The sequence below is a fragment of the Oryzias latipes genome, chromosome 2, assembly GCF_002234675.1.
Source record: "Oryzias latipes chromosome 2, ASM223467v1".
NCBI classification, from domain to species: Eukaryota; Metazoa; Chordata; class Actinopteri; order Beloniformes; family Adrianichthyidae; genus Oryzias; species Oryzias latipes.
Genome location: NC_019860.2, coordinates 11,203,304 through 11,228,694, shown reverse-complemented (window position 1 = coordinate 11,228,694; position 25,391 = coordinate 11,203,304). Strand labels below are relative to the sequence as shown.

General features: G+C 42.4%; 1 protein-coding gene across 4 annotated transcripts; it reads left to right on the top strand.

Annotated features, from left to right (window-relative positions):
- Window positions 1-25,391, top strand: LOC101167935 (serine-rich adhesin for platelets-like). 4 transcript variants are annotated; one of them, XM_023964444.1, is made up of 10 exons: window positions 1-1,249; window positions 7,945-8,052; window positions 9,885-10,018; window positions 10,413-10,487; window positions 10,660-10,894; window positions 11,594-12,045; window positions 12,131-15,992; window positions 21,463-21,550; window positions 21,653-21,698; window positions 23,397-23,494. In XM_023964444.1, exons 1-9 carry the CDS (start codon window positions 580-582, stop codon window positions 21,675-21,677), a joined length of 5,649 nt encoding a protein of 1,882 aa, XP_023820212.1. In that variant the 5' UTR covers window positions 1-579; the 3' UTR covers window positions 21,678-21,698; window positions 23,397-23,494. The 4 variants fall into 4 exon arrangements, with proteins under 4 accessions (XP_023820212.1, XP_023820202.1, XP_023820206.1 ...); XM_023964434.1 differs by lacking the exon at window positions 21,653-21,698 and having other exon boundaries at window positions 4-1,249; window positions 23,397-25,391; XM_020708038.2 differs by lacking the exons at window positions 1-1,249; window positions 21,653-21,698 and adding an exon at window positions 5,919-6,059 and having other exon boundaries at window positions 23,397-25,391.

The following is a 25,391-nucleotide window of genomic DNA, read 5'->3' as shown; positions in this document are numbered from 1 at the left end:
ATCTGAAGAAAACACATGATTAAAGTACGACAGTGGAGTTTGTCCAAGACGGAGAAGTGGGGGATCTTCCTGGTCTTGAAATAAAAAAAAGCTTCAAAGACCTACCGGATTTTTCTGCCAGAAACGTCAAGCCCCTGATTTTATTCCGACAAGTGGATGTTTAAGGATGCTTTTTCGTGCTTTTAACTACGATGGATGGAAAATTTTGCTTTGAAATAACTTTTTTGTGAAGATTTTCCAAGGATTAAAGCCTGCTTTAACTCTACAAGACTGAAGAGAAAGCTTTTATTCTTTACTTTTTTTAAACATGCTTTTTTTTTTTACTTTGAATGCAAAACTTTGAATGCAAAACAAATTATTTTACCTTAGCTAAATTTTCTTTGAAGAAACAGTTTTCTTTGGACATTTATGGAGGTCTCTTAATGTTTTATTGTTGTGGGTTTAAAATCAAACTGGCTCATTAGTATTTATTCTGAAAGTTCAAACTTCCTATTATGGTAAGGTAATGTTCTGGAAGTTGATTTCTAGCTTTAAAATGCACGGACATTCATCCTTTAGCTAGTAAGTCTCTAGACCAGGATGATTTCCTATGTAGAGTGTCTCAGTGGGGAGGGGGCGGGGCCTAGCGTGAAATCCCACTGTTGGAATGGAGGTCCTGATGAAGAAAGAGATGAGCTCCTTCCACGCAAGATGCCCGTTCTGCAGCCAAAAACAGAAGGAAGTCTAAGGCGGCGCCTGCTAAGCGCCAAAATCTACCAGCAACATGACGCCATCTTGGCGATAAATGCAAAAGGTGGCTGCAGGCCGAGGTCCACCTTGGGCGACAGAAAACTCCCTACAGCTAATCTTCAGTGTCTGGGCAACAACCCCTGGCACCTCCCACCACGCCCCCACATTCATCCTTCTGTCACCCCTGAAGTACAGGGGAAACTCTTTCATGCTCCGGAAGCTCAAGAAAAACCCAATCAACCGTTCCCGCCGACTGTGGGGCAGCACACATCCTACCCGATCCTCAACCATCGGCACCAAACTTGCTCATTTACCTCCCAACCTGTCACAATACCTAGCTACCTCTTGCCCGTGCCCTCCTATCGTAACAGTGCAAACCCTCTGAAAGAGCCGCAGGTACCTCCGCAGTACCATTATCAGCCCACCAGGAATCGCAAGACGAAATTCTTCGCCTTCAAATCCCGTCGTGGGAGGGGCTCCAAGCAGCAACCCTTGCAAACCACACCCCTTCTTCATAAAGGTATAGCTCAGTTTTGAGTGATATGTAGTTATTGTTGCAAGTATCTGTATCTTTGAGAACTGCCTTCCTAATGGTCATGTTTGCTTTACAAGAATAGTATTTTTATCTCTTCATCTCAGCTTATTTAGACACGTCAACATCTTTTGTCATTTTTTTTTCTTTTGCTGGCAAAACAAGTCATAAAAATGTTGGAATTTGGATGTCTTGGTTTGGTGTTGCCGATACGGCTCCTTCATTGTCCATATGGACAAATTTTAAGTCTTTGGTACCGAATACTTTTGACACTTTGACGAGTTTCATTCTGATTTGTTGAACCTGGATGCTGGATGTTCTAATCCTAATATTACAAATGTTTTTGGGCTGTAAAAATGTCAAGGACAGTAGCTATAGACCAGTAAATCAGAACATTAGCACAATTGAATTATCAGTGTCAATCCTTAACCCCTTTGACATCGGAGTTTTAGCTCTAGTGTTTACATAGTAACCTAAATCAGCTGATTCTGTCGCAGTGAACAGCAGTTTCACAGTGATAGTCTTTCCGTTGCATATAGTGTTGCATATCAGTCCAAAGCTGCTTTTTTCTGCGCCAGAATCAGCTGATTCACGTTGATTGGGTAAATGATCGAAAAATTACGGCTTGTCAAAGAGCATGAGTTATTCAGGTATCACCGGTGACATCTTCCTTGTTAAATGGGTCATAGTTCCTGCTGTTTTTTTTTGCCAGATTCACAACGCCATGAAAGCATAAACTAGACTGCATAGATTTATACAAAGGCGGTAGACTCGTGATTTGTTGACATCAAGGTTACCTTTTTTTCACTCACGAGGCTCCAAGCGTTGCTGGTTGCTGTGTTTTCAGATTCAAGTGAGTTGAAGAGTTATAGTTTCAATTTGAAGCCATTGTTAACTTCAGTGGGATGATCAGGTTTGGGTTTGAACTGTTTGGTTTGAAACAGTTTGACTTGTATCCTTTTCTCCTGACAAAAAGTATGTGGACATACTAAACGAGGGATAGCATTGAGATTTATCCAGATTTTATTTTGTGCTCCTTCTATGTAGTTGTTCCAACAAACAAAATAATTATGTGTAATTGTGTGCTTGTAACAACAACTAAATATAAGTATTGATAAGGTGTTTTTTTGTTCGTTGTATGAAAAGGACTTGAGCGATCATGTGATGCATGTTTGAGAACATGCTTTTTACATTTAGTGTTCACACTGGACTGTCACTACCCGAGACTAGCGCATTTACCTACAGTTGGAAGAGGCTTAGTGCGAAATGTCGAAGTGATTCAAATTTGATTAAATTTTCTCCAGGCTTTTTCTTTCACAGCTCTATTTCGATTTTGGAAAGACTTAGTATCATAGAATTCCAACAGGACATAAACTGAAATTATTGATTTCTCCTTCAAGATCAAATTTCAAACAGTTGGTACTTCCGTGAATTGAAAGGGATGTCATCCATACGTCACTACCAAATCCGAGTTCCCGATTGGTCAAAGTTCAACGTGGTTTTTTATGTAGGGTCCACAAAATGGTCTTAACCCTTGTGTTATCTTAGATGACTCTACCCTTATGTTGACGTGTTCTCCTTACCATGAAAAAGGTGGATACAGGGTGAAAGATTTTATGTAATCCATGGACACCAGTGAAGATCACAAATCATTGAAGAAAAAAGGTTCAGAGCACTGTTTAGTGGGTCTAGATGACCCAACTCCCAATGTTAAAGTGCCTAGGATAGCACAAGGGTTACAAATTGGCGTAGCGAGAGTTTGAACGCAGAGGCCCAAAAAGCATATATACAATCATTTACTTTTACATAGACTTCAAATTGAAAGATGTTGCTTGATCAGGTGTGAACAAAGGCAATGTGAACAATCTGTCAACAATTAAAACGTGTTTTTTTGTCCTTAATTCTCTTGATAATCAATATGATAATCAATATGATCAAAATTGCTTCTACGGTATTTTCCCATAAATAACCACTTTAAGTTCTAATCAAAGGTACCTGACTTTCCTCGATGATACTAAATCAATACAGTCTGCCAAGTGTTTTTTTTTTTCTGCAAACATTTCTAATCCTGCCGACCATTGTTTGGACATATACCGTTATGAACAACCTTATATATGATATATTGTAAAGTTGTAAAGTTACTTGTGTTTGGACCATGCGGCCCCCAATAAGGCACGTTGACAGCAGATATATTTAAAGTAGTACGGTCAGGATAGGTATTGAAATGGCCATGCAGATTGGGAATGATATCAATCTGTTTCCTATAGTCTGCCTATGTTTGTCACATGCAGCCTTTAAATTATTAATTTAGCAAAAAGAGCGCTGATTTTATTGATCACATTAGGAATCTCTATGACGCAATCCTGGTACTTTGGCTTTCAGAAATCCATTTCTATGTCTGCAAAGTCATTGTAAACATGGATAAAAGATTCCAGCTCAATGTTTGCAGATGTGATCTGACACTGCTCACACCCGCTGATGCACACACGCTAATCAATAATGCATCACAGCTTTGCTCGTCTGTTACTTTCAAACAACTCTGCGCTCTTGTTTAATGACCTCCCCTGAGTGTATAATCTCCTTGGTGTGTGTGTGTGTGTAGAGATTAGTTGCTGCTCCACACGTTCGGCTAATTCTGGCAAGAACAGATGAATACTCCTTATGGCTGCGGCACCTGTTTGCTTCACTTCCACATAATCCAGGTAAACCACACCTGGATCTGGACTTGGAACCGCTTAAATATCACATTTCTGAAATATTTTTACTGTTGTTGGCGCATGGGAGGCCCCGCCCCATCTATTCTTTGATTGGCCAGCAGCGACAGTCTAGATTTAAATCTATTGGGACTTTATATAACAATGTGACATAATGATAACGTGGCCCATTTAGAGTCTAATTAATGAAACTAATTAAAAACAGTGGGGAGATGAGGAACAGACAGCAGGGCTGTCAGCCTTAAAGACGGTAATTAGCTGCTCCTTCTGTCCCACATAATCGGCACACTTCCAGACTGGAACTGCCCCATTTTGTGACTGAAGATGAAGGTGATGAAGACGAACTCCATCCAGAGAGTTATCGGGCACATGGAGCTCAGTGGAGAAATAACTTATGTAGAGCTTGAAGAATGTGTTGATCAAAGATAGATTTACAGTGGAGTCTTTGGAGTTGAGGAGATCCTTCTGAAGCTCTGTCTGAAAGAACAGACAAGAAAAAAGCAACGTGGCAAAAAAATGTCAGAAGAAAAAAAACTAGAAAATGATGTGAAGAAGAAACAAAGACTCAGGAAAAGTTGTTAAAGAGACAAAACAATAATAATTTATGAAAGATAAAATAAAAGATAATTGAAAAACATAGCAATTGACGAAAAAGTAAATACATAGTAGCGAGGGGGGGGTTTTCTAGACCATTTTGTCATAATTTTCTAGTGATGAGGACATATACATTTATTTTTTCCCCCTTATTTTTTCGTGATAACATCATTGTCTTTTTGTCATCATGACATCTACCTTTCTTCTTTTCCCCTGTTTTCCAGTGATAATGACAACTACCTTTCTTTTTGCCACCATTTTCTCGTGATAACGACATCAACTATCTTGTTGTCACGAGAAAACAATTTTTTGTCTATAGCAAGACCACGAGATGTTGTTTCTTGTTAGGACAAAAACACTAGATTTTTCATGGTGATCACTGTATATCTGATTGTAGACATGGAAAAATCTGTCATGCATCATTCTGTAACTGTATAGACGGCCTGACCCATTCATCTGGTCACTGATAAAAATGACAACAATTGCAGGATCGCTGAACTGCAGCTGCCTGCGCAGTCGTCGCCTGGCCAACCTTCTCCCCAAGTAAGGATGACTGATTTGGACGTTGTTTATGACTCATAACATCAGCATAATCCTCACCTGAGTTAGACCACAATTAAAGTACTCAGTTATAAATTGATCAGTTCTTCTGGTGTTAAACATTTTTTCTGACAAAGTACCTTATTTTGCTGCAGATTGTAGATAAATGAAAAATTCTAGCCTTCATTATCACGAAACGTGTTATCAGGAGAAAACAAGAATAAGTGCTGGTAAACAATGTAGGCCGTTCTTGTCTTCCGTAATACAGAAATAAAATTAATTTTATTATCTCTGACAATAAAAAAAATGCAACTGACTTTATTGCAAGAATGCAGCAAAAATACAAAAACTTAACTAAAACGATGCAAAAAACAGGCGAAAACTCAAACATCTGCTGCACCAATTAGGAAGACCCTGAAAAAGACCCTGTGCGGTTTTTGTTTCTTGACTCATCTGTTTCCGAATGCGCCCTGCAGGTGAATGTGTTGTTGGCTTCAATCACTGCAGGCTGATCAGCTCACAGACACACACCAAAACACAGAGAAGTGCTGTACTATGCATCCTCAAAGCAAACGCGCTTGTGTGTCGGCGTATGCCGCACTAGCAGGTGACCTTCATCACCTGGTGACACTGATGAAAGGCACATACGTGTGCTGGCGTGCTGCCAACAGGACTTGTGTGAGACTGTGTGTGTGTGTGTTGGTGTATGGATGAGGTAAAAAAAAGAAAGAGAGTGGGGAAAGTGACGGGGGGGGGGGGGGGGGGGTAAGTGTAGGTGGAGAGTGGGAGGAGAGCAGCGTCGCAGCGAGTCAAGCTGCATTGCTGCTGTTGCTCGGCTCTTTTCACTGCAGCCTCACCACTGTGTGTGAGTCTGTGCAGCTGTGTCGTCGTCATGGTTCTGATCGGAGCGGCGATTAAATCTGTCCTCAGGTACCTCAGGAAGACTTCAGGTGAGTGCAGATTTATCAATTAATCAAACGATCACCAGCTGCCTGAACATGACCCATAAAAATCTGGCTTTCTGATTGGCCACACTTCAGGTCAGCAGTTTCTCTGCAAGTCATTGACTCAACTAAGGATTCCAGTACCATCCTCTTGTTTGAAGCCAAGTTCTCCTGGTTTGTTTAAAGGGGTCTGATTTGTCATTGGGACCTCAGAGAAACTTCAATTTTTTCATTGAATCCAGAGTCTCTGGAGCTTTCACAAAAACCCTTGAAACAAGCGAACCACTAAAGACTGATGGAACATTCTTAATGGTTCTTCTTCCTACACTTCTGATCACCTAACCCTTCAAGAACTTTTGAAATAACCCCTATAAGACCTCCTCAAAGGTTTTTTCGGCCATTGCTAATGACTTAAAATTACTGTGAAGCTACGTATACAGCATGCATTTGAGAGCGCATGTTCATGAAGGTGTGTTTAGCCCATGATGTTCACACTGGACAAGCAGGAAGGTGCTTCTTCTTCGTGTTCTTTTTTTCTACTGTTTACTAACGCTTGACTGCCACCTACAGTTGGAAAAGGCTTGGTGCAAAATGCCAAAGCGGTGCAAATCTCCTGATTTGGGCACGAAATGGAAACGGTTTGGTTGATTGTTAGCGACTTTGTGATGGCGACTATGGATTACCTACCATCATGTTAGGAGAGTGGCCTTGGTTTATCTTTATTTGAAAAACACATCCAGATGTCGACAGGGTTGCCAACATGTCTTGGTTCACAACATAAACCAAATCCATGCATCACTACCAAATATAAGTCCCTGATTGGTCAAAGTTTGACCTGGTTCAAATGTCAACCGCGTGTATTCTGCATATAGCCCAAAAATATTCGTAAAAACTTGAGAGGCTACGCATGAACACAAACATTTTGAACGCGGAACCCAAATCAATGCGTTTACGAGCATTTATGCATATTTACATAGACTTTTCATTAAAAGTGGTCACTTGAATGGACATTGCCCAGGGCAATGTGAACGTAGCTTTAGGCTTCCAAATTTTGTGTTTGTTGACACAAGATCAACAAACATCTTAGCCCGAAGAATCAGAAAATAGTTAGGAGGAATCTGAAGAGGGTAAATGACGAGTTATCTTGATCTCCGGAACTCTTACAGCCATTTTGACCGGTTTTATTGTGCAGTTTTGCTGACTTCTTCATAAATATTTAAAGTTGGATTAGTGTGCCCTGACTGAGAATTTGTCTTTGGTACCAGTGAAGCTTTATGAAGTGTCTTGTGAAATAATTGGGTTCCTATATCTTCTTGTTTCCCTGAATCCTGATATCTTTTTGAAGAATTCTTCTAATTGATTTTTTGTAACATTCAAAGCCTCTTTGGAAACTGATGGTTTTTGTTTAAAGACCAATGATAAAAGATGTTGTTACAGCTGCAGTTATATTAAATATTCATTGTGTAAATGGGGGATATATTTATTTTAAAAATGACCCTTTGTATTTGAGGCTAAACACTATTTTATGAATTATTAATAATGAATGCTTTTTTGTTTTAATTTTGAGTTTAATTAAAAATAATTAGCACGTAGAACCCCCCAAAATGTTTGAGTTTCTATTTTATTGCTTGTTTATAGTCATTTTTTGTGTTCATTTGAATAATTTTCTGCTCAAAAGAGCATAAAACTGAGACTTTACTGTCACCTTTAGATGCAGCACTCATGGTTAATCAGACAGCTGTTTGTTTGAGTTTGGAGCCGCGGTCACCTTCAGATGTGCTGAGTGCTGCAGCCCCCTCCTCATCACTGCTCCCCACTCTGTGAGTGAATTTGCTGAAACAAGAAAGAAGCCTCACACCAAGCTCTCTCTTTCTTTTTCTTTGTGCTGCAGGGGATGGAGATAGTAAGTGGGCCGTTCACTACACTACCCAAAAGCCCCAGCAGGGACTGCGCTTCATTCGTGGGAAGAGACAGTCTAACAGCGCAGATGATCTTAGAGGTGAGCGTGTGGCATTTACTGTTTTCTTACAAGAGTTTAGGACAGAGTGGACACAATTTATTAAAAGATTACAAACACTGATTAATATTTAAAAAGATATGTTAAACTGTTGTTTAAATTAACTCAGTTTTTCCTCGATCATAATAGATTTGTATCCAATCTAATTGTAAGTTCCTGCAGAAAATATTCAGGTATGGTTTATTCCATTCTATGGAAAACAGAGCAGAACCCTGTTGAGGTTGAGGCGGTGCAAACCTGCATGTGGGTGGTCCTGCCAATCATCAGATCAGTGCTCTGAGTAGATTCACACTCTGAGTCCTCAGTGTTGGATTAGATTGACTTTGACAGACGTTGTTTTCACCTAGTGACCCCTTGACTCCAGCCATTTACATCAAACAAAGTCAAGTATAAACGGGTGTTGTAGCTTCCCATTCTTGTACTGTGTTATTATTTCTTCCATGCCCTTTATTTGAGGCCAATTGAAAATGTTTTATTCCTCTGCATTACTCAAATGCCACCATTCTCTCCCAAATTTAAAGTCAACTCAAAGTACCAAAAGTTGCAGTTCCTTAAATGACCACTGGAGGCTGAGGTTTGAGTTTAAATTTCCATTGACTGTATAAGTGTGGACATGCTGAGCGAGCGTGACGTCACCCATAGAAAATGACTTGCTTCTGGTTCCAACCGCATAATTGTTCAGTCGCCATTTCTCCGCGATACAGCCGTCGCCGTTATGGAACCAGACGTGATTGGTCAGAGTCTGTCTGAGTCTTCGTTCTATGGCAACCCCTAGCTCCAATCAGGAGTAAGTATGGTAGAAAACCACACCCCTTCCACTGAAAGCAGAGTTGAGAAAATCAGTCAATCAACACTTCAAACATTCGATGTGACATCACCTACTTTATTTGAGGGATCTGATTAGTCAGTTTATAACTGGAATACCTTGCACTACAGCAAAAATATCATTCAGTCCTCTTGTTCCGTTTATTCCCTTTCGGGGTCACGGGGCTGCCAGAGCCTATCGTGCCAGGATAGGCTCCAGCCACAAGTGGGAAAAATCTCAATCTCAAAATATCATGGGAAAAAAATAGGGATTATTGTGAACATGCTAGAAAAAAGGTTGCAGAGTAAAATTTGTTATTCTGTTAAACAGAATGAGTGAGTAATAGTCGTTTATTTCTCAATAGAAGTCTATGGGATTTTGGATTTTTGGGACCAGTGGAGACTTCCTACTTGGAACACAAGAGAGAGAAGTACTGTACCTCGGTCTAGTTCTCTTATACAGTCAATGATAAAAGTTCAACGTTACACATATTTGATTGGAAGCTTTTCCCACCAAAATTAAAGTTTCACAATTTTCTACCCAAATGCCCAATTAATGAATGTTGTTAAATTGGAAGGAGCAAAGTGGCCCTTCTGCTTTATTTTGGCAGTGCAAAATTCTGTTGGTGGCATTGTGGATCAAATTATAGTATGTCTAATAAAACGATTACTGCGAAAAGAAGATTGGGTTTGTAATCTTTTCTCCATCTATCCATTCATCCATTTTCTCATCTGGGAACGGGTCACAGGGTCTAAACAAAGATACCCAGACTTCCCTCCCCCCGGTCATTTCGTCCAGCTTGTTTGGGGGGACCTGAGTATGTTCATAGGCCAGTTGAGAGATTTAGCTTCTCCAGCATGTCCTGGGTCTTCCTCGGAGTCTCCCCCAGTGAGACATGCCCAGAACATCTCCACAGAAAGGCGTCCATAATCTTAATCTTGCTTTATCTTGCATAATTCTGCCTTTCATTGATTGTCTCTATCTGTATGTCTCTATCATGTTTCTAAAGCCTTCCATTGGCCAGCTCAGCAGAGTCCTGGCTCTAAGCCCTGCCCACCAAGCCCCACTTTCTCTCCCCTCTCAGGTGTGGACCAATCAGATGGCAGCGCACATAGAGGGTGGAGGGACAGAAGCAGGAAGATGGTAGGTTGGAAACAAAACAAGAAAATAAACACTCAAAAGAAAAGCAGAGTCAGTTGTATTTGTGAACTTTTTCCTTCTGTGATCTAAAACAATGGTTTAATTACGATGACTACAGTTTTTCTTAACAGATAGCTGTTACTTTTTAGGGAAATATTTTTATTTAGTCATATAATTAGACTCTTTTTAAATTAATTTTTTGCATTTCAATTCCCTTGTTCAACAAAGTAAGTATGTACTTTTTCAATTTAAAAAAGTGTGTTTTTCATAAAAATATCATTCTTTAAGATACAATGTCCTTCAAATTGGTTCCACTATAAGCTGCAAACATATTTTCTACTTATAGTCTCGTTTTTTTCTTCTCTTTCACCCTTGCTTCCATCCTTCATCCTCCTAGCACTCCAGAGCTTTGGACTTTTTGTCTCAGTCTTGCTTTTCAGTTTGTTTCAAGTTTTCATTCTGGAGGAGAAAGGTAAATGAAGACTAAACTCCTCTAAAACAAACTAGGAGAGAGGAAAACCCATTTGTAGAGTAATTTGCAGATTACTAGACTCCTTTACATTTAGTTTGTTTGGTCCACATTGGAGTTCATATTTTCCATGCTTTGCTTTGGTTCAATGTGCTTTATTTTTTCTGTTTTGTAGTCATCAGCATCTTCAGATGACGATGAAAGGTTTTTCCTGACTAAAGGTCGACCTATGACCCCACTGGTCTTGAACCCCATCAGTCTCACCTCCTGCACTGACGGGTTAACACCAACCTTTGAATCAAATTGGGACACGGAGACGGAGCCGATTCAACGCCTTCCAACACCGGAAGAAAAGATGAGGAGGCAGGCGGAGGCTGTCGCAGCTGATATAGTCCCTATCAATGTCACAGGTACAGGAGGACTCTCATCCACATTCAGTTTCAAGTTTCTTTGTAAATGTGGGCTTATGGACAATAACACTGGGACTTTTAAGTAAGATTCTTCTTTTGAGCCTCATTTGTCAAAAAGGCTTCTAAAGCATTGAGCCTTTGGTAGAACAACCACTGATATGACACGTGTTGACAAACTGGCCAAAAGAAGTAATAAAGTACCCGACTGGGACTGGAACTCATTTCAGATGCTAATAAAGGGGCATATTTATAAAGCGGAAATGTCCTGGTGAGCAACTTTTTGGACTTTATGTGGACACATTTCATTTGCAATATTGTTGTGCATTAATCAATTTATCAATCATAAGCTCAAGTCTATCCAAGCCATTTTTGGGCGAAGGCAGGGCACACCCTGGATGAGTTGCCAGACCATCATTTATGTTTAGTAAAAGTGAATCAAACTTTAATGAGTCCTTTACACCTTGTTTGAGCATATGAACATTTATTGGGTATTTTTTTTCACCGGATTTTTTAAGGTACAGTAAAGTTTAAATCAGTTTGAATTTTATAAGGCCCTGCTGATAACCAATAGCAATTACTTGGTCCCGGACTTGTTACAAAACTAAAACAATCCACTAAAACTTGATAAATCTGGAACCAAAATCAAATCCGTGTCATAATGTGAATGACCTTTTCCTGGGTTTTTTGTTTTCATTTTAGGTGAGAGTTTTGATCGTCAAGCCAGTTTTCGGAGAACACTCTCAAACAGCGACTCATTGTCCCGGCGATCCCGAAAACTAAGCCGCCGCAAAACCGAATCAAATTTACAAGATGATGCGACTTCCAAGGCTTCGGTCTCTGTTGACCTTCCCGGTCAGTTTTCAACAGTCGGTCGGCCTGCCTCTTCCTGCAGTTCCTCCAGGAGACAGAAGAACAAAGAGGAGGAAGTAGAAGAGGGAGGGGACATGATTAGGACGGAACAGCTTTCATCAAGGAGGATTCGTGCCCCAAAAGGCGAGGGGATGTCTAGTCTCATGGCTACCCTCCTAACCTCCCCGCACATCGAAAGACAACCCACCGCTGAGATCCAAACAGAGCTCTCCCCAACTTTCAACTTCAGTTCTGACAGTGATCCCTACCAGATGATCAGTGCCTCTTCATCTTATTGCCAGGTATGTCTAGAAGGAATTATTGCTCATAAAAGACGAAACTCAAAAATTAAGATTCTCAAGCTTTATCTCTTGTTTTCATCTCCAGTCATGGGATCTACAAGGTTTCCCTAGTGACCTGCATCCCCAGCTCTTCTTTGACACAAATGCCAGAGTCGTACCAGAGTCTCTTTCCTCATCCTGCCTTTGTTTCCTTTCTACCACTGTAAACTCCACCTCCAATACTCCCTGTCATCTTCACCAATCAGAATGCAGTCATTTCAATAAAAAGGCCATAGCTGAGGATCCATCCTGCTCCCACTACTTGTCCACCTCCTCCATTTCTGACTCAGTCTCCCAGTTTAGTTACCAGACTCTAGATGACAAGGCTATCAATGCCCAGTACCTTCATGACAGTGACTCTTGCGATGGCAAGAGATGGAACTACGAGCCCATCTCCCCCAGCTCCAGTGTTCACAGTGGCGGCATCCAAAAGACAAGAGACATGTCTGAGGAAAACTGGAACTGTGACCCTCTGCTCTCTTCTGGCCGTTCAACCCCCTCATGCGTGGACAGTAACTCTTGTTGTTCGGAGATCACCTCCTCTTCTTCATTGACCCGAAGGAAATCCAGCACTTCCTCCTTTTATTCCCCTACTGTCACTCGCAGTATCTCTCTGCGCAAGTCCAAACGACCACCTCCTCCGCCAGTACGTTCAGACTCTTTGAGGCGTCGATCTGGTCGCAACAAGCCCTCCCGGTCCTCTTCAAGCTTGCGTCTAGAGCGCAGTCCTCGCATGGAGCGCTCTGCTATGCGTACACCCACCTTATCTCCGCAGGTCTTTTATGATCCTTGGGTTCCTCAAAGCAACGCCAAACAGCAGCAGAGTGGGTCGAACTGCAGAACTGTCACAAGCTTTGAGCCTTTAAAGCCGCACATGGTAACCTCTCCCGACTCACCCCCTTTTGACTCCACGCAGACAAGCCATGACCACTCCCATGTCCTCAGTTCAAAGCCTTCAGGCTCAAAAGATGAACGGCTGAAATTTCCTCACAACCAGGATTCGCCTGACTTTTCGGTTGCAGGGATTCAGCGCCTTGCCTCTCCGTCCAGCGGCTACTCAAGCCAATCTAACACACCAACGCCTGGTACTCCAGTGTCCTCTCCCCTTAGTCCCTCCTCCCCTCTCACACCAGGCATAGGAGCTTTCCCCACATTACCACCATGCCCCTTCTCCTCCTCCTGCTCCACCTCCTTTCCTTTGCCTCCGGCTTCTTCCCTGCAAAGAAAAAAATCCAGAGCTGATGGGAAGCCAAAGCCACCAGTGCCAGAGAGAAAGTCCTCGCTCCTCTCTTCTCCTTCTTCCTCATTCTCCTCCACCTCCTCCCTCTCCTCCTTCACGTCTTCCGACTCCTCAGCCAGGCATCCTCTTCTCCCTCCTCCCCCTCCACCTCCTCCCCTTCCACAATTTTTTTGTTCTTCATCTGCTCCTACTACTCCTGACTCCAAGTTCTGTGCCCGTGAGCCTCTCACATTTACCAAACACAGTGTCTCTTCCAACCCATCTCCCTTTTCTTACCCACCTCTTCCACCCTTCCCAGAATCCCTACCTTCTTTACCTCCTCCACCACCTCCTCCACCACCTCCTACGTGTCCTACCCCAAACATTTGCTTTCCTACCAATGTGTCTTTCATTGTTTCAAATCCTCCACCACTTCCTGCTCCACCTCCACCTCTTCTTCAACCTTCACATTCTCCTTTCCCCTCTTCTGCTAGGCCTCCTCCACCTCCCTACTCCTACGCAGTGAAAAGGACTTCTGATCAAGCTGTGGGCTGCAAACTGCCGCCTAATATCCCTCCTCCACCGCTTTCCCCACCACCCATTCAGTCTTTGGACCTCTCAGAACTGCCGGATCTTCCTCCTCCACCACCTCCACCACAGATGTCTCCTCCTTCTTATTCGACATCCTTCTTCTCCTTCTACCCCCCTAATTCTGATACTTCCTCAGATCATGACGATCATAAAGCGGCCTCACCTCCCGGCCCGCTGGTAACTACGCAAGCTTTGCGGTGCGTCAAGCTCCGCTCTGTCAAGAACCAAGAGGAGCAGAGGGCCAACAACAACACAGATGATGGTGTGCTCCTCACCCAAGCTGGTTCACAGGCACCTGACAAGAATGCTCAACATTACAGAGCTGAGTTAGATGTAGTGATTTCTGAAACTTTCAGCAACACTGAAGTTGAGCTAGCTGAGTCAAGTTTACAAGATGCTTTCAGTGACATTATTCAGGATGAGGTGAATGGTTTTGTGGGTAACTCTTACAGCCCAGGCAGTGATGAAGCCAAGGTACCTTCACTGACAGACAACATGCAAACTAAACCTGAAACCAGGATGACTGGTAATGAGTCTGCTGATTCTGACCAAAGAGATCCAGACACTCTAAAAAATGGTCAACCCATCCAAAGCTTCTCATCCACTCAACATCAGAGAAAAAATGCAGTCAGGGGTCCTTCTCTGGGAAACTTAGAAATCTGTGATTCAGAGAGTCCTTGGGTTAAAATGAGTCACATTACAGAGAAAACAAAGATCAATACAGTTGTAAACCAAGAACAATGGCTCTTAGAGACAGAGCTAACCAATACTGCAGAGAAAAAGAGAGGAGACATACCAGAGCCATCAGAAAATAAAAATTATGTGACAAAAAAGGATGCTGCCAAGGGAGATTTGACATCAGCAGATGTGAAAAACACAGCTGCTAACTTTAGGTCAAACATGACAAGGAAGACCAATTCCCCAGAGAAACCTGTTCCCCCAAAGAAGCCTGATTTTTGCCTTCAGGATCCAGCAGCTTCCCCGAAAGTCAAACGAGGAACAGCTGGAGGCAAAAGCAGTGGACAGATTGCAGCACATGCTTCAGGACCGAACAGCCCATCCCGTGTTCCCGCCGAGTGCTTTTACAAACCACTGCCTGCACATAATTCCAAGAGCTCACAGTCACCAAAACTTGTGAGGTGCACTACCGACAATTTGGTGACTACAGGTCACTGTGAGACCCCTAAAGAATCACCCACAAGCTCTTCGTATAGCCAGAAGCCACCGGTTTTGGACAAGAAACCAGAGCTTTCCTTGGCATCACCCAAAAAAGAAAAAACACAGTTTGTACCTAAAAACGTGGGAGAATCTTTTGGTCCAACCGCTCCACCTGACGGCATTTCAAAAACTGGCAATCCTAAGGGTGAGATGAGTGCATCTGGACCCACAGCCAAAACAACAGCCGCAAATGCGTCCATAAAGAGCAGTTTCACCATAGACACTAAGGGCCATGATGGTCCCACGGGTATAAGTGACAATACCTCCCCCTGGAAACAAACTAGACAAACTGCAAAAGTAGATCCCTACTGTGCTGTCAAGACAACATCCTACCAGGATGAAGGGAAACCTTTTAATAGAAAAATAATGAGGTCATCCATGGCCGAAGATGAAGAGGAAGCTGAGGAGAAAAGGGTTGCTGTGAGAGGGAGGGACACAGTTGTGACGATGATGGTGACGTCAACCAACAAAAAGTACAAACCGAACAGGAGGAGAAAGAGAAGGCTCGGAAAGCAGCTTCTGATGTTGTCACCAAAAACGGAGCCTTCTCCCTCTTCTTCGTCATCATCCTCTTCGTCATCATCCTCATCATCGTTGTCATCTTCATCAGAGGACGAGCAGGATATGGTGAAAGGCAGAAGAGAAAGGCTGAGAACCATCAACGTCCACAATCGCGACTTGATTGACTCTAAAAATTTGTGCGACATCATAGATGGGAGCCGGTTCTCCATCAGTAGCGTGCTTTCTGCCGACAGCCTGCAGGGGGAGCTGTCACTACCAGACCTTCTGATACAGGAAGTGGGTGAGAAACAGGCTGGTGAAGTGGAACAATTCCAGAAAAGAGATGAGGAGTCAAATGTTGTCAACACATCTTCAGAAAGTGAGTAGAGTACATTGTAGCATAGCATGCTAATCTTCTGGAAATTTTGCTGTTCGTATCTCGGCAAATCCCTATATGGGTCGCCACAGTGAATCTGCTTTCACTAATTCACACAGGTTGTTTGGCAGAGATTTTTAAGCTGGATGTGCTTCCTGACACAACCCTGTATTGGGGACCGGCACAGGGAAACCCAGACTTGGGCCCCCTTGTGGCTACATAGTTAGGCAGTAGCGTGAAGGGTCTTGCACCTAACCAACTGAGCGATCCAGCCACTTATATGATCATTTTTTTCATTAAAAGAGAAAAGAAAAACTTTAGTGATTTGAAGCAAAATATTACAGAATAATCTATTTTATATCGATGTTAGCAACAATGAAAAAAGCCCTTGAAAATACCAAATTTTTCTCAATTCGCGTTTCAAATCCTCATTTCACTCTGCCATTTTGGTTGAATTTCTCTACTTACTAATGAATAACAGTAAGTAGATTGTAGCCATTGCCGCTGTCCCTACCTTAACCCCTTTCTTTGTTCCTTTACAAATAGCTTAGGTCTTTTCATTGACCCAAACTGTGCAAATAAAAAGATTTCTAAAAATGACTAAACTCATTTCCTTTTTCAGTGTGTTATCAACAAAATCTGATAATCTAATCAAACTAAACTTATTCAGAGACTGAGTTAGATTCAGGCCAGGGCTAAAATCTACATGAATTGTTTTCATTGTTCTATAAGTATAACACAATGTTTGATTACCTTGGGTTGCCCCTAAAAGTACTATCATGTATTGGGGTTTTGTCAGATAAATGCATCTAGACATTAAAGAAAAACACAATTATAAACAACAGACCACAACAAGAATCAAGTTTCTCATGCACGAGGGAGAAAAGCAAGTGTGACAGAAAACGTCCACCACGCTTCTCTTCTCAAAGGTTCTGCCTCTCCTCGTGCTGCTTTTATTAAGAATTCAAATGGGAGGTTACAATTTCAAGACAAAGAGAAAAGTTCATTAGGGGGTGTTGTTTAATGACCCATTTGTTCAAACAGTATTCCTTATCAACTCAGGACAGTGTGTCGTAAAACCCCCTCTTCCTAGCTGGGGATGAGAAGCAGATGAACAGACACACATTGCTGTCTTCTTCTTCTTTCTCTTTCGGCTTTTCCCATCAGGGGTCGCCACAGCGAATCATCCTTTTCCACCTCACTCTATCATGAACATCTTCTACCCTAACATTAGCCAACTTCATGTCCTCTGTTAAGACATCCATGTATCTCCTCTTTGGCCGTCCTCTTGCCCTCCTGCCAGGCAGCTCCATCTCCAACATCCTTCTACCAATATATCCACTATCCCTCCTCTGAACATGTCCAAACCATCTCAGTCTGGCTTCTCTGACTTTGTCCCTAACACAGGCAACATGAGCCGTCCCTCTGATGTACTCGTTCCTTATCCTGTCTAACCTGGTCACTCCTAAAGAGAACCTCAACATCTTCATCTCCGCTACCTCCATCTCAGCCTCTTGTCTCTGTCTCACTGCTACCGTCTCTAACCCATAGAGCAGAGCTGGTCTCACCACTGTCTTGTACACCTTTCCTTTGAGTCTTGCTGACACTCTTCTGTCACACAACACTCCTGACACTTTCCTCCACCCGCTCCAACCTGCCTGCACTCGCCTCTTCACCTCTTTTCCACACTCCCCATCACACTGAACTGTTGACCCCAAGTACTTAAACTCCTGCACCTTCTTCACCTCAGCCCCCTGTAACCTAACGCTTCTACCTTGATCCCTCTCGTTCAGACACATGTATTCTGTCTTACTATGACTGACCTTCATGCCTCTTCTTTCCAGAGCAAACCTCCACCTCTCTAGCTGTTCCTCCACCTGCTCTCTACTCTCACTGCAAATTACAATGTCATCTGCAAACATCATTGTCCAGGGAGATTCCTGTCTTACCTCGTCTGTCAGCCTGTCCATCAGCATAGCAAACAAAAAAGGACTCAAAGCTGATCCTTGGTGTAGTCCCACCTCCACCTTGAACTCCTCTGTCTGACCTACAGCACATCTCACCACCGTCATACTTCTCTCATACATGTCCTGAACTACTCTGACATACTTCTCTGCCACTCCAGACAATCTCATACAGTACCACAGCTCCTCCCTCGGCACCCTGTCATACGCCTTCTCTAAATCTACGAACACACAATGCAGCTCCTTCTGACCATCTCTGTACTTTTCCATCAACATTCTCAAAGCAAAAATGGCATCAGTGGTGCTCTTACGGGGCATGAAACCATACTGCTGCTCACAAATCTCCACCTTCTTCCTAAGCCTGGCTTCCACTACTCTTTCCCACAGCTTCATTGTGTGGCTCATCAACTTTATTCCTCTATAGTTGCTGCAGTTCTGCGTGTCACCCTTGTTCTTAAAGATCGGAAGCGGGAACGCTTCTCCTCCATTCCACGGGCATCTTCTCACTCTCTAAAATCCTATTGAACAACCTCGTTAGAAATTCCACTGCTGTCTCTCCTAAGCACTTCCATACCTCCACAGGTACGTCATCAGGACCAACGGCCTTTCCGCTCTTCATCCTTTTCAGAGCCTTCCTAACCTCATCCTTTCCAATCTCTGCTACTTCCTGCTCCACAACAACCACATCTTCCTCCCTTCTTTCCCTGTCATTTTCCACGTTCATCAGCTCCTCAAAATACTCCTTCCATCTTTTCTGTACACTCTCCTGGGTTGTTAGCACCTTTCCATCTCTGTCCTTTATCACTCTTACCTGTTGCACGTCCTTCCCATCTCTGTCTCTCTGTCTGGCTAGTCTGTACAAGTCCTTCTCTCCTTCCTTTGTGTCTAACCTGTCATATAGCTCATCATAAGCTTTCTGTTTGGCCTTTGCCACCTCTCTCTTCACTCTACGCTGCGCTTCCTTGTACTCCTGTCTACCTTCCTCAGTCCTTTCTACATCCCACTTCTTTTTAGCCAACCTCTTCCTCTGGACGCATTCCTGTACTTCCTCATTCCACCACCAAGTCTCTTTACCGTCTTTCCTCTTTCCAGATGACACACCAAGCACCTTCCTACCTGTTTCCCTGATAATCTCTGCTGTAGTTTCCCAGTCATCTGGAAGCTCATCCTGACCACCCAGGACCTGTCTCAACTTCTGCCTAAATTCCTCACAAGTTTCTTCATTCTGTAGCTTCCACCACTTGGTCTTCTTTTCTGTTTTCCCTCTCTTCTTCTTCCTGACCTCCAGAGTCATCTTACACACCACCATGCGGTGCTGTCTGGCTACACTCTCTCCTACTACCACTTTGCAGTCATTAACCTCTCTCAAATGACCTCGTCTGCATAGGATGTAGTCCACCTGAGTACTCCTACCTCCACTTCTGTATGTCACTCTATGTTCCTCTCTCTTCTGGAAGTAAGTGTTGACTACAGCCATTTCCATCCTCTTCGCAAAGTCCACCACCATCTGTCCTTCCAGATTCCTTTCCTTCACACCAAACCTGCCCATCACCTCCTCATCACCTCTGTTGCCCTCACCAACATGCCCATTAAAGTCTGCTCCAATAACAACTCTCTCTCCTCTGGGAAAACTCTCTATGACCTCATCCAACTCACTCCAGAATCTCTCCTTCACTTCTAACTCACAGCCAACCTGTGGCGCATACCCACTGACTACATTCACCATCACCCCTTCAATTTCCAACTTTAGGCTCATCATCCTGTCTGAGACTCTTTTCACCTCTAGAACCCTGTTTACAAACTCCCCCTTCAGAATCACTCCTACCCCGTTTCTCTTCCTATCAACACCATGATAGAACAGTTTGTATCCTCCTCCAATACTACGTGCCTTGCTGCCCTTCCACCTTGTCTCCTGCACACACAGTACATCTACCTTCCTTCTCTCCATCATGTCTGCCAGCTCTCTGCCTTTCCCTGTCATTGTGCCAACGTTAAGAGTCCCTATTCTCAAACCTATGTTCCTGCCTTTTCCCTTCTCTCTCTGGCCACGGACCCTTCTGCCTCCTCTCTTTCTTCGACCAACAGTAGTCAAATTTCCACCGACACCCTGTAGGTTAACAGCATCGGTGGCGGTCGTTGTTAACCCGGGCCTCGACCGATCCGGTATGTCTAAAGTGGTGTGGATGATTCGCATAGTTACACACATTGCTGTCTAAAAAAGGTAAAACGGTCAATCTGAGTTAACATTTAAACATACATTTAAACCAATACAATTAAACAATGACAATAATAAAACAATTTCCTTCACAGGTATACATTCTTTAAACTGGAGCTGTAGGTCCTCTTATAATTAGGTCACATGTTTTACCCTGGAGAGTCCTGCCTATAACGAAATGTAGGTTTTGTTTGGAATAAAGTAGGCCACATCTCTTGCTGATGGGGAAAACACTAGTTAAAGCGAGCAGGTGAAAGCTGAGACCAGACGACTAATGACTAAAAGATTTCAATCCATTATTGAACTTGGATTGAAGTATTGGATCGGGACCAAGTATCGGCAGATATTCAAAATCAAATGATTTGGAATCGGATAGTGATCACAGCTCTAATATTAGATTCAGGTTCATACAGGTTCACATCTTTAATTTCTTGAAATGATGGCTATGGTTTCTTAATAATGAAAACTCAAAATTCTGTTTGTTTGTTTTTTCAAAATTTAAATATTTTGAAAAAATGCAAATGTTGGAAAATGATTAGGGTTTGTCCCACCTAACTAGCAATTTAACTCAAAAAGCCTGGAAAGGCTTCCTGAGCCTTTCATTGCTCTGTCAGTCTAAATCATCCAACAATCTGGGAAGTTGCTGACTTGACAGATGTCCACAAGAAAATCTGTGACAAGATGGGTAAACCGCAAGAGTAGCAGAGACTTTGGCACTCTGGGATTGCAGCACATTCGTACAGCTCTTACCAGCTCCATGCTTATACTGAAGGTCCTCAAGTACCTCCAGTTCTACTTTAGGGTTCTTGTCTGTGTGGCCTGCTGTCAGTCTCTTAACTGTCAGGTCTTGACAGTAGGAATTGTTATGTGGAGCTTGAAAAAATTGTGTCTATGTATTTTTTTTTAACTGATCTTTTCTTTTCTGACTGTTGGGCTAAAGGTTTTAGTACCTTTGAACTTTGGCATTAGATCCGCCGGAGTCAGATGCTCCATTTTTTAGCATGCAGTCTTAGAGCTAGCTACAACACTGTTTACCCAAAGATGGTCTAAACTTTATTATTTTTAGTCAGTGTGGGAGAATCTTTTCTCATCTTGGTTTAACCTGTTTTAGGTTTTAACAGACTCAACTGTTAAGTCATAGAAGAATAAATATAATTGAAGCAAGCACTATTGCTTTATCCATTTTCATTAGTAGGGGGTCAGTAAAACATCATAAGAAATAGGCCAGGTGTGCCTTAGAAAGGTTTACGGGCAAGAAAAGGAATAATAGAATGTAATGTTTTGTCATTTTCAGGTAACTTGTTGGTGAACGTTTCAGCGGAACAGATGTTTGTCTCAAGGCGACCTCGAACCACAGAGGATCTCTTTGCAGTCATCCACAGGTAGCAACACTTTGATAAAAACCTAAAAACCTCATCAGTTTCCAACCATCACAAACGCATTCTGACGTATTTGCTTGATTCCTACCTCTGCCTCTGGAGCAGTACAGTGTGGGAAGGCACTGCATAAATGACCATATGTGGTCTGCAGGTAAAAATGATGAAATGACTAATAAAGAAAGCCAGTTTTAGCTCCTGGTTCCTAATAGAAATGCAAAGCATTCTGCTAGTTTCACTTGTCTTGTTATACATGATGGAGATGGAAAGTTTAGCTTTTTCCTTTTAGTCTGTAACCAAAGTCTCTAGTCTGAAGTTTCCCTAGGTCTTAGTGTTGTGATGCTTATTTCTACAGACACCCTTTTCCCCTAAGGGTTTACTGCTTATTCATTTGCTTTTAGTTTTGATATCCATAGATTCAGGAATGTTCTTTTTTATGTTTAGGTGTAGTAAAGCTCAAACATGTTATCCAAAGACCAATGCGACCACAAGGGGACGCAACTTAGAGCTTCTATGCACCAATCGCAAGTCCGAGTGAATGTAGAGTTATGTCAGGAAAAACATCTGACATAAAAACCAAGAACAGATCGATCAGGAAAATCACAAAATACAGTATTCCCCACGTATTTGGGGGGCCCAGAGACACCAAGGAATCCGCAGAATCCACGAATGCAACCCCTCCCCCATGGCCGAAAAATGTCCATCACCAATTCGTCCTCATGAAAAACCCTTCTGAAACAGTTCTGATGCTTTATAAAACATTCATTAAAAAACATTGGAATATTGCTCAACTTTAAGAGTTTTGTTTTGTTTCATTTCAGAACAATAGACTGTACTGTAGCGTATTTTATAGCCTCACATTAGGAGAGTCACTCTGTCACTCTGTGCCTTAAAACCAGGAGCCCGTGTTTCCTCCTTCAAGTGCGAGAGGGTATATTCTTCCAGAAGAGTTTCATCCGGTTTCATCCATCATTCATTCATCTGGATGATAATTATTTTCCATGATTATGTTCTTCAGCGTATCAGGATATTTTCCGGCCACTTCTGAGTCAGCTGATGCTATTTCTCCATGCAGGGGCACAAACTTTGGCTGGTACCAATTCAGGAAGCGGTAGAATGAGCTGTTGCTCACCGTGAAATATTCTTGACCAGCTGGCTTCCTTGCAGGCTGGTAACTACGTGAAAGTGGGGGATCACTGAAATTTGGTTCTGGCAAGCTCAAAAAGACCATAGCTAAGGCATAGACGAAAGAAGAGTCCATGCCCATGAAGATCAATAAAGCAAAATGTTTTGATAGTTTGTGGGATGATAGGAGCTAAGTCGTCTGGGGTTAATGTCTTTGGTAGGTTTTCTTGTGGCAAACAAGTCCTTTTGAGACTAAAAGCATTTTAAACCGCTGGATGAATGAAAAACAGCATGCTCCATTACGTTAGCTGGATTGACCTAGAAAGCAGGCCTGAGGTTGGGGCTAACTTGTACCCTCCAGTAGGAATTTGCCACAGGGAAAATACCCAGAAGAAGATATGAATGCTCTAAATATCACTTGCATGTGACGTCACGTCCAATCCACATTGTGAACAGACACCATCTTGTCAGACAAGTCCAGAGTACTGTACAGCATACATTTTACAGACACGCATTGTTTGGTGCTAAACAATCCCTGAGAATGAGGGGCGGAGCTACTTTTTGAGTCAATGTTAGTGTCATTATTGACAAAGATTAAGAAACCATCAATAAAATCTTCTTTAGGCATTGCAACAGTGTCACCTGATAATTCTTTTTTTTCTTTCCTTTTCCTTTGTGCTCTGACATATAAAAACTGTAAATCTTATGGAGCTTTCATGCTTTTTAGGTCAAAACGAAAGATGCTCGGCAGAAAAGATTCGCATGAGGAGAGACAGCGCCTCTCTTCTTCATCCTCAACAGAGTCTATCACTGTACCCGTCTCACAAAAGACTTGGACCTCCTCCCTTTGGAGCCAGCGCTCGGGGAGGAGTGAGAGCTTCAAAGCCCTCCTGCTTAGGAAGGGCAGTCGCTCCTCCTCTCAGATCTCAGCAGCTGAGAGGCTTCGCATCGTTCGGACGCCGTTTGCTTCCACTGACTGCCAGAGGGCGCCACCTCAAGCTGCACACCAAGCAAAACCTGAGAACCTGAGATATGGCCTCGCCACCACCCCAACTGAAGAGGCCCCCTTGACCTCCATGTCTTCCTGCATCATTGCCACAATGCTCGCATCGAGACAACAAGATCCCACACTCAGTCACCTCCTTGCCTCCTCCCCCCTCTTAATTCTGTCCTCCTCCTCCTCAAACATCCGAACCCGCTCTCTGACCCCACCCTGCTCCGCCAGCCGGCGCTTTGCTGCCCGCTGCCGCCTTCATGGTGCCCCCATGACCGCCATCTACGAAGCGGATGGCGAGGAGGAAGATGATGACGTTTTTATTCCGTCACCAGGGGGCAGCAGAGAGTCAAGCTTGAGATTCGTTGAAATCTCTTGATTTTTGCACCTAAAATCTCTTTCCTGATTGGTTCATTCCTTTTTGTTTTTCCAAAGGCTCATTATTCCAAACTGAAAGGAAGTGAACATTAGCATTACTGAATGCACTGTTGTTGTTTTTTTTTTCATAAAAACTTTCTCCAAAGTTTCTTTTCTCTGTGGCACTTTACACTTTGGTACATTTTGCAGTAAAACTGGCACAAACTGTTTTTCATGCTAAGAATTTATTCTCATACATTTGAATTATAATCTATAGATTTTGAGTTACAACACTAATTAAGAGTTTTGTTTTATATTTAATAATTCAACTGAGAAAATAGGGCTGTGGTGTGTGAGTTCTCTCCAGAGACTCCAGCTTCCTCCCACCGTCCAAAAACATGCTTCATCGGTTAATTGGTTACTGTAAATTGTCACTAGGTATGAATATAAGTGAGCATGGTTTTGTGATGTGATGTTTGGCCCTGCCACAAACTGGCAACCTGTCCAGGAGGTCCCCTGCCTTGGCCCACGAGCGCCCGGGATAGGCTCCAGCAGCCCCGTGACAGGGGACAAAACGGGTTTAGAAGATGAATGAATTAGAAGATGAATGAACTAAGAGAGATATTATGTACAAAGTAAAGATGCTCTATAAATTAAAATGAATTATGTAATATTTTAATCAAATGACAGGTTCCAAATTAATATTTAAAAAAAGTGTATTGTCATTCCAATAAAAAATACGGAAATGTAAAATCTGAACTATATAGACAATTTTTAATATTTTTTATTCATGTTATTTAAAGTTAAAATCAAAAGAAAAGAAAAACAACTGCAAACTTAAAATTTTTGTTCTATTCACTAGGAATTAACTTTTTTTATGACACATTTTCATGTATTTGATAATAAATATTATTTTTTTCCCAAACCAAAGCAGGACTGTAGCAGCAGCTAATGTTTTCCCTTTGACTTGTATTTGCATCTTAACTGCTTAGCACTGATATGAATAATGAAAGTAGCAGATGTTCTGTAAATAATCTTCTCTACTCAACATGTTTTTTTTTTTTTTTTGTCGTCAATGTTTCTTACCTGCAGCATTTCTCACTGTCGTCTCCCGAAACTTCAGATGGTGTTTTTGTCAAGGCAGCAGATGGTAAAAACCTGACATGGGAGGGAGGGGGGCAGAGCTTTTAAAAGTGAGAATTTTCTGTTTTTCTATTGAATGTGGATTTGACAGATTGAGATTTAGTGGATTAGCCTTGGAATGAGCATATTTAGGCAGAAAATTAGAAATGGAAACTGAGTTAAAAAAAAAAACGAAAAAAGTGAGAAATGTCAAATGTAAAGAAAAAAATAAAGACATGTGGAATCTGA

Coding starts and splice junctions, on each gene's coding strand:
- LOC101167935 (XM_023964434.1), top strand. CDS start 580: ATGATTTCCTATGTAGAGTGTCTCAGTGGGGAGGGGGCGGGGCCTAGC. Junction 8,053..9,884: donor CAGCGCAGATGATCTTAGAG/GTGAGCGTGTGG, acceptor ATGTTTCTAAAG/CCTTCCATTGGCCAGCTCAG. Junction 12,046..12,130: donor CCTCTTCATCTTATTGCCAG/GTATGTCTAGAA, acceptor TTTCATCTCCAG/TCATGGGATCTACAAGGTTT.